General features: G+C 69.8%; 1 protein-coding gene across 1 annotated transcript; it reads left to right on the top strand.

Annotated features, from left to right (window-relative positions):
* Positions 1–57: 57 nt before the first annotated feature.
* MECP2 (methyl-CpG binding protein 2) lies at positions 58–5277 on the top strand. The gene is made up of 3 exons (XM_082500541.1): positions 58–100; positions 3556–3888; positions 3968–5277. The coding sequence occupies exons 1-3, from the start codon at positions 66–68 to the stop codon at positions 5169–5171; spliced, it is 1572 nt and encodes a 523-aa protein (XP_082356667.1). The 5' UTR covers positions 58–65; the 3' UTR covers positions 5172–5277.
* Positions 5278–9381: the final 4104 nt, after the last annotated feature.

Raw genomic sequence — 9381 nt, forward strand, 5'->3', positions numbered from 1 at the left:
CCCCCTTCGCGTGCCCCCCCCCGCCCCCCCCCCTCCTCTCCGCGGGTTTCTTCGCTGCGAAGAAAATGGCGGCGGCGCCGAGCGGGGACGGGGAGAGGCTGTGAGTGACCGGTGGGGCGGCGGATGGGCGGGGGGGGGGTGGGGGGCGGGGGGGGGATGGACCGGGGAAAGGGGGGGGGGGGGGGAGGGGGAGAAGGGGGGGGGGGGGGTCCCGCCGCTGCTTTTCCCGCGCGCGCGCCGGCGCGAGGACCCCCCCCCCCCCCCCTCTCCCTCCACACCCCCCCGCGGGTTTGGCGCGCGCCGGGAGGGGGGGGGGGGTGGGGGGAGGGGGGGGGGATGGAGGTGGGGGGGGGTGTGTGTGAGTGAGTGCGTCACTAACGGTCGCGGGGGGGCGGGAGGGGCGACCCCCCCCCCCCCCCCCTTCCCCCCCCCCCGGTCCGGTCCCGGGACGGCGGACCCCCCCCCCGCAATGACCCCGAAACGCGCGGAATTACCCCCAAAACCACCCGCCGTCCCCCCCCCCTCCGCCCCGCGCCGCCCCCCGAACACCCCGAACCGCCCCAAAAACACCCGGAGTTACCCCAAAACACCGCGAACCGCCCCCAAAAACACCCGGAGTTACCCCAAACCCACCGCGAACCGCCCCCCAAACACCCGGAGTTATCCCAAAACACTCCGAACCGCCCCAAAAACACCCGGAGTTACCCCAAAACACTCCCAATCGCCCCGAAAACACCCCGCGCTGCCCTCGAAACACCCCGAATTACCCCCAAAACCACCCGGAATCGCCCCAAAACCGCCCCTCCAACACTCAGGAGTTACCCCCGGAACACCCCGCGCCGCCCCCGAAATACCGGGAATTACCCCCAAAAACACTCCGCGCCGCCCCTGAGGTACCCCGAATTCCCCCGAAAGCCCCCCAATTCCCCCCAAAATAGCCCCAATTCCCCCCAAAATAGCCCCAATTCCCCCCAAACGCCCCAACTACGGCGCTGGCACCGCGCGCGGCCCCTCCGATCCCCCAACGTGCCCTAAAACCCCCCAAATCGCCCCAAAACGTCGCCCTCACGCCGCGCCCCCCCGAATACCCCCGACCGCCCCCAAAACCCCCCGAGTTACCCCCAAAATGCCGCCCTCGCGCCGCGCCCCGACCTGCCCCGAAGCGCCCCAAAACGCGGCGCTCGCGCTGCGCCCGCAAATACCCCGAAGTACCCCGAATTTCCCCCAAATTAACCCAAAACGCGGCGCTCGCGCTGCATGCCGAAATAGCCTGAATTACCCCAAAACAGCCCCGAGTCACCCCGAAATACGGCGCTCACGCTGCGCCCCGGAACGCCCCAAACTGCCCCAAAATACGTCCCTCGCGCTGCGCCCAGAAATCCCCCGAATCACCCCAAAAGCGCCCGGAATTACCCCGAAACGCGGCGCTCCCGCTGCGCCCAGAAATCCCCCAAATCGGCCCAAAATAGGGCGCTCGCGCTGCGCCCAGAAATATCCCGAGTTACCCCAAAATGCCCCGAGTTACTCCAAAATGTCCCAAATCCGGCGCTCACGCTGCGTCCCGAAATACCCCGAATTACCCCGAAATACCACAGTTACGCTGCGCCCAGAAATGCCCCAAATTACCCCCAAATCCAGCGCTCGTGCTGCACCCAGAAATACCCGGAATGATCCCCAAATTCCCTGATTTACCCCAAAATACGGCCCTCGCGCTACCTCCCCAAATCCCCCGGATTACCCCAAAACACGTCGCTCGCGCTGCACCCAGAAATACCCCGAATTGCCCCAAAATATCCCAAATACGCCGCGTGCGCTCTGCCCCGAATTACCCCCAAATACCCCGAAACGTCTCTCGCGCTGCGTCCCGAAATACCGCGGATTACCCCGAAACACGGCGCTCGCGCTGCGCCCGGAAATAGCCCAAATTACCCCCAAATACCCGAATTACCCCAAAATGAGGCACTCGCGCTGCGTCCCGAAATACCCCGAGTTGCCCCGAAACACCCCGAATTGCCCCAAAATGTCCCAACTACGGCGCTCACCCTGCGTCCCAAAAAACCCCGAATTACGCCAAAATACCCCAAATTACCCCAAAACACGGCGCTCGCGCTGCGCCCCAAAACACCCCAAATTGTGCCAAAATACCCCAAAACATGTCGTTCACGCTGCGTCCCAAAACACCCCAAATTGTGCCAAAATACCCCAAAACACGTCGCTCGCGCTGCGCCCCGAAACACCCCGAATTACGCCAAAATACCCCAAATTACCCCAAAACACGTCGCTTGCGCTGCGTCCCAAAATACCCCGAATTACGCCAAAATACCCCAAATTACCCCAAAACACGGCGCTTGCGCTGCGCCCCGAAATACCCCGAATTACGCCAAAATACCCCAAATTATCCCAAAACACGTCGCTCGCACTGCGCCCCGAAACACCCCGAATTACGCCAAAATACTCCAAAACACGTCGCTCGTGCTGTGTCCCAAAACACTCCGAATTACGCCAAAATACCCCAAATTACCCCCAAACCTGTCGCTCGCGCTGCGCCCCGAAACCCCCCAAACCGCGTCGCCGGTGCCCCAAAACACCCCGAACTGCCCCAAACCGCCCCGCGCCCCCCTCGGGGCGCCCCAAACCGCCTTCGCTGCCGCCCCGGAGACCCCGAATCCCCCCGGAACCCCCCAAAACCCTCCGCCGGCGGCACAGGGCCCCTCCGGTGTTGCGCCGGGACACCGCCGCGCCGACCTCGACGGGCCGACGGGTGAGCGCGCTGCGGGGTGACGCCGTCACCGTGTCACCGCGGCGCCCTGGGGGCCCCCTCCGCGCTCCGGCGTCGCCGCCTCGAGGCGGGTTCGGCGTTCCCGTGGCCCCGACCGTCGCCGGGACGGCCGCACCGGACCCCCCCCCGCCGCGGTGCCGCCGTTGCCCCTCGCCGCCCGCCGGGGGTCCCGCTGCGCCCCTTCCCCCGCGGTAACGCTTCCCCCAAATTTGGCGTCGGCACTGCCGGCGCGTCCCCCCCCCCCCGCCTTTTTTCCCGCCTTTTCGGCACGGCGGCGGCGGTGCCGGGGTGTGCGCGGGGGTCCCGTCGGCGCGTCCCCCCCTCCCCTCCGCCGTCCCCCCGGCGCGGCGGCAGCCGGTGCACCGCACGGCCTCGTTAGTGACACACGGGGGCCGCTCTTTAACGAGCGGTGGCGGAGGGTCCCGTCGCCGATGGCCGGCTGAGCGCGGCGCCGCCGGCGCGGCTGTGGGGGGACACGTGTGCGCCCCCTCCCCGTCCCGCCGCGGGAAACGGGGCGCCGGCGCTGACGAGTGCCGTTAACTCCGCTCCCCGCGCTCCGCGGCCGGCGCCTGCTCCGCTCGTTCCTCGCCGACGGCACCGGACGGCCGCCGCGGGGGGCACCGCCGCCCCCGAAGGGCCCAATTTCCCCCCGTTCCCGCGGTGGGGGAGGGGAGGGGGGATGTCGGCGGTGTCACCCCTTTGGTTTTCAGGGAGGAGCCGCCGTGGGCGCCTGACCGCGTGCCCGCGCCGGCGCTGAGCCCCCCGTGTGTCCGCAGGGAGGAGAAGGCGGAGGAGAACCTGGAGGGGCTGCGGGAGAGACCCCCCAAGGCCAAGAAGGTGAAGAAGGAGCGGAAGGAGGAGAAGCAGCAGCATGAGCCGGCGCAGCCCTCCGCCGAACCCGCCGAAGCCGGGAAAGCCGAAACTTCGGAAGGCGCCGGGACGGCGCCGGCGGCTCCGGAGGCTTCGGCGTCCCCCAAACAGCGGCGTTCCATCATCCGGGACCGGGGGCCCATGTACGACGACCCCACCCTGCCCGAGGGGTGGACCCGCAAGCTGAAGCAGCGGAAGTCGGGGCGCTCCGCCGGCAAATACGACGTCTACTTGATCAAGTGAGTGCCGGGAGGGCGCCGGGGGGGGTCGCGCCGCCCCGCGCCCCCCTCACCCCCCCTCTCCCCGTTCCCTCCGCAGCCCGCAGGGAAAAGCCTTCCGCTCCAAGGTGGAGCTCATCGCCTACTTCGAGAAGGTGGGGGACACCTCCCTGGACCCCAACGACTTCGACTTCACCGTCACCGGCCGGGGCAGCCCCTCCCGGCGGGAGCAGCGGCCCCCCAAGAAGCCCAAATCCCCCAAAGGCGCCGGGACGGGACGGGGGCGGGGACGCCCCAAAGGCAGCGGAGCGGCCAAACCCAAGACGGCGGCGGCGGCGGCGGCGGCGGCGGTGGCGGCGGAGGGCGTGCAGGTGAAGCGGGTGATCGAGAAGAGCTCCGGCAAGCTGCTGGTCAAGATGCCCTTCCAGCCGGGGCAACCGGTGGCCCGCGCCGAGGCGGGGGCGGCCACCACCTCGGCCCAGGTACTGGCCGTCAAACGGCCCGGCCGCAAGCGGAAGTCGGAAGCGGACAGCCAAGCCGTCCCCAAAAAACGGGGCCGGAAGCCGGCGGGAGCCGCGGGGCCGGGAGGAGCGGTGGGAGCGGCGCCGGAGGCCAAGAAGAAGGCGGCGGCTCCGCCGGCGGTGCAGGAGACGGTGCTGCCCATCAAGAAGCGGAAGACGCGGGAGACGGTGGTCCTGGAGGCGCGGGAGGTGGCCAAACCCCCCCCGCCGCCCCCCGAGCGCGGCCTCGGCGGCGTGGGCGTCCCCCCCCGGGGCCCCCGCAGCGCCCGCAGCCCCGGCCGCCGCAGCAAGGAGAGCAGCCCCAAGGGCCGCAGCGCCGCCACCGCCGCGCCTTCGCCGCCCCTCCCCGGCAAGAAGGAGCGGGGGGGGTCGCCCCCGCTGCCCCCCGACCCCCCCGCCAGCCCCAAGGACAGCGCCAGCCCCCCCCCGCCGCCCCCGCCCCCGCCGGCGCAGGACTTCAGCGGCAAAGGCTGCGCGGAGGAACGGGGGGGTCCGGCGGCCCCCGACGGCTGCGCCAAAGAGCCGGCTAAGACTCACCCCCCCCCGCCGCCCCCCCCGCCGCCCTACAAACACCGAGGGGAGGCCGAGCACAAAGACACTGCCTCCTCCTCCTCCTGCTCCTCCTCCTCCTCCTCCTCCTCCTCCTCTTCCTCCTCCTCCTCCTCCTCCTCGTCCTCCTCCTCGGCGGCGGCGGCGGCGCCCCCCCCCCCCAGCGTGCCGCGGCCCCCCGGCCGGGAGGAGACGGTGGACACCAGGACGCCTGTCCCCGAGCGCGTCAGCTGACTGTGAGCGCGGGCGGACAGACCGACCGGACGGACGGACGGACCCCCCACACACACACCCACGGACGGGGCGCTCCCCCACCCCCTCCCCCCCCCCCCAACCTCCGCCGCCCCCCCCTTCCCCCCCCCCCCCCAAAAATCCTCCTCCCCCCCTCCATCCCGCCAAAACCCATCCGTACCCCGCCGCCCCCCCCGGCACCGCGCACGCAGACCGCCACGCGCCCCCCCGCCCCCCCCCCCCCCCGCCGACCCCCCCCCCAGTTTTTATTACCGAGAAGCACAGCGAGGGGCGCCGCCCCCCCACTTTGCACTTTCGTCGCTAGAAAGAAGGGGGGGGGGGAGGGGGATCCCCCCCCAGGCCGGGCCGGGGGTGGGGGTGGGGCGGGGGGGGGCTGGGGGGGTCGGGGAGGGGGTGTCTGCCCTCCCCTCCCCCCCCCCGTCGCCGCTTTACTCGTTCTTCCAGTTTTTTGTTCCACGTTTTTAGCCCGTAGGGAACCATTTGCACTAAGGGGGCTGGCGGGGGGCGGGGCCGGGGGGATCCGGTCGCCGTCCAATGGGGAAGGGGCTCTGCCGAGGGCGGGGGGGGGGGGGCGGGATCCGGTCTGGAGCAGGGTTGAGGCTGGAGCCAATGGGGAGCGGCGCGGCGGGGCGGGGATCCGGCGTGGAGCCAATCAGGAGTGGCGCTCGGTAGGGGCGGGATCCGCTCTCGGGCCAATCGGAGCGGCTCTCGGCCGGGTTGGGATCCAGGCTTGGGCCAATCGGGAGCAGCTCTCAATTCGGTCGGGAGGCGGCGTGGAGCCAATCAGGAGTGGCGCTCGGTAGGGGCGGGGTCCGGTCTCAGGCCAATCAAGAGCGACTCTCAGTTGGGGCGGGATCTGGTCTTTCTTGGGCCAATCGGCAGCGAGGTTTCATCGGGATGGGATCCAGTGTTGAGCCAATCAGGAGCGGCGCTCGGTAGGGGCGGGGTCTGGTGTCAAGCCAATGAGGAGCCACTCTCGGTTGAGTTGGGATCTGGTCTTGAGCCAATGGGGAAGAGCTTTCAATTCAGGCGGGATCCGGTGCTGAGCCAATCAGGAGCTGCGCTTGGTGTGGGCGGGATCCGGCCCTGAGCCAATCAGGAGCAGCTTTCAGTTTGGTCAAGATGTGGTGTTGAGCCAATCGGGAGCGACTTTTCGTCAGGATGGGATCCGGTGTGGAGCCAATCAGGAGTGGCGCTCGGTAGGGGCGGGATCCGGCCCCGGGCCAATCAGGAGTGACTCTCAGGTGGGGCGGGGTCTGGTTTCGAGCCAATCAGGAGCGGCTTTCAGCTTGGTCAGGATCTGGTGTAGAGCCAATGAGGAGTGGCGCTCGGTAAGGGCGGGATCCGGTCTTGGGCCAATCGGGAGTGGCTCTCGGCTGCGTCGGGATCTGGTCTTGAGCCAATCAGGAGCGACTTTTCGTTGGGATGGGATCCAGCGCTGAGCCAATCAGGAGGGGCGGGATCCGGCCCTGAGCCAATTGGGAACAGCTTTTGATTTGGTCGAGATCCGGTGTTGAGCCAATCGGGAGCGACTTCTTGTCGTGATGGGATCAGGGGTTGAGCCAATCAGGAGCGGCGCTCGGTAGGGGCGGGATCCGGCCGCCAGCCAATCGGGAGTGAGTTGGTTGGAGCGGGATCCGGCCGCCAGCCAATCGGGAGCGACTTTTGGTGGGGATCAGCCTGGAGCCAATGGGGAGTGCCTCGGCCGGGGGGCGGGAGGAAGTCCCCGGCCAATGGGGAGCAGCGGGCGGCCGGAGGGGATCTGGTCGCCGGCCAATCCCAGGGGGCGGAGCGGGCGCGGCTCTGATTGAGGGTTGAGGCGGGATCGGGTCCGGAGCCAATCGGGAGCGGGAATGGGGCTGCATCGGGTGGGGCCGGATGCCATCCAATCAGGAGCGGCTCGGCCTGGGCGGGGTGGAGATCCTGGCACTGGTTGGGTGTGGTGGGGGCGGGGCCGGACCCACCCCCGGTCTGAGCGGGCGTGGCTCTGGGTTGAGATGGGATCCGGCCGTGATCCAATCGGGAGTGGCTTTGGATTGGAGGGGCGGATCCGGTCTCCATCCAGTGGGGCTGTGCCGGAGCGGGGCGGGGCCCGGTCTCCCACCAATCGGGAGTCGCCCTGGGGGGGCTGGGGCCTGGTCCCCGGCCAATCGGGGGTGACTCTGGGTGGAGGTGGGGTCCAGTCAGGAGCCAATCAGGAGTGGGGATGGGTTTGGGCGGGATCTGGTCAAGAGCCAATCAGGAGTGGGGATGGGTTTGGGCGGGATCCAGTCCAGAGCCAATCAGGAGTGGGGATGGGTTTGGGCAGGATCCGGTCAAGAGCCAATCAGGAGTGGGGATGGGTTTGGGCGGGATCCAGTCCAGAGCCAATCAGGAGTGGGGATGGGTTTAGGCGGGATCTGGTCAGGAGCCAATCAGGAGAGGCGGTGGCTTTGGGGTGGGGCCCATTGTAGAGCCAATCAGAGGAGGCCGTGGGGTGGGGCGGGGCCCGGTCCGGAGCCAATCAGGCGCGAGCGGGGGCGGGGGCGGGGTCGGGTCGACCCATTACGGAGCGATCCAGTGGGGGGGGGGCTCCGCTCTCCGCCCCTCCCCCACCCCCTCCCCCCGTCCTGCACTTTACCGGGGTGGGGGAGGGGCCCCGTCCCCGGCTGTTGGCTGCGCCCCTCCCCCCGCGGGCTCCTCATGGCAATAAGGGGGGAGGGGCGGTGGGACCCCGCGAAAAGAGCAAAAAGAAACAAACCGAGCGGCGGGGGGGGGGAGGGGGGGGGGGAGGGGGTCCGGGGGGGCGGCCCCGCACCTATTTATTCTCGATTGCGCCGGGAGACCTTTTGCCTTATCCATCTACGGACCCCCTCCCCCCCCGGGGGCCCCTCCCCCCCCCCCCCGGGGCTCTGTGTCTGTGCTGGAGTGAACCTATAAATCTGTGTACACCAACGCCGCTCCGCCCCTCTCTGCCCGCGCGGCCCCGCCCCGGCCCCGCCCGCGTCCCCGCCCGCGTCACCGCGCGCCTCGGCACCACGCCCCTGGCGGTGGCACCGGGGCTTCCCCCGTGACGTCACTGCGCCCCTGGGATGATGTCACAGGGCCCCAGAATCCCCCCCCAGGTGACCGACACTGGACCCCAGACCTCCCCAGTGATGTCACCGGGTCCCCTGGGTGATGTCACAGGGTCCCAGACTCCCCTCAGTGATGTCACTGGGTCCCCTGGGTGATGTCACAGGGTCCCAGACTCCCCCAGTGATGTCACTGGGTCCCCTGGGTGATGTCACCGGGTCCCAGACCCCCTCCGGGTGATGTCACTGGGTCCCCTGGATGATGTCACAGGGTCCCAGACTCCCCCCAGTGATGTCACTGGGTCCCCTGGATGATGTCACCAGGCCTCAAGCCCCCCCAGTGATGTCACTGGGTCCCCTGGGTGATGTCACCAGGCCTCAAGCCCCCCCCAGTGATGTCACTGGGTCCCCTGGATGATGTCACAGGGTCCCAGACTCCCCCCAGTGATGTCACTGGGTCCCAGACCCCCTCTGGGTGATGTCACTGGGTCCCCTGGGTGATGTCACCAGGCCTCAAGCCCCCCCCAGTGATGTCACCGGGTCCCCATGGTGATGTCACCAGCTCCCAGGCCCCCCACGGTGACGTCACTGGATCCCGTCCCCCCCCCGCAGACCCCCGGGAACGTCCTCAGCATCCTGTGAGTCGTGACGTCACGGCTGCGACATCACAGCACCCCGGGCCGCCCTCCCGCCCCCGGCGCCGCGCAGCCCCGCCCCTGGCGGTCAGGCCCCGCCCCTTCCCCTCGCGCCGCCGCGGGCGGGGGGCGGCGCTTCCGCCGCACCCAACATGGCGCCCGTAACCACGGCAACCGCGGGGCGCTTCCGCCGCGCCTGCGCACTGGGGCGGCCGCGCTTAAAGGGGCCGCTCCCGCCCGAGGGACGCGCGGGAGGTGGGACTGGGGAGGTGGGGGGGGCACTGGGAGCACTGGTCTGGGGCACAACTGACCCCCGGGCTGCCCCACTGGGGCCGGGCCCCCCCAGGGCACAACGAAGCCCCCCCCGTGCTCCCAGTACCCCCCATTCTCCCCCCCAGTGTCTGTCAGACACCCCCCCCGGGGACCCCTCTCAGCCCCCCCGCACCCCCCCACTGTCCCCATGTCCCCTCCAGGAGGGGGTTGGGGGGTTCCCCGGGGGGGAAC

The sequence above is a fragment of the Vanellus vanellus genome (genome assembly GCF_965231255.1).
Source record: "Vanellus vanellus genome assembly, contig: HAP1_SCAFFOLD_2364, whole genome shotgun sequence".
In the NCBI taxonomy this organism is placed as follows: Eukaryota; Metazoa; Chordata; class Aves; order Charadriiformes; family Charadriidae; genus Vanellus; species Vanellus vanellus.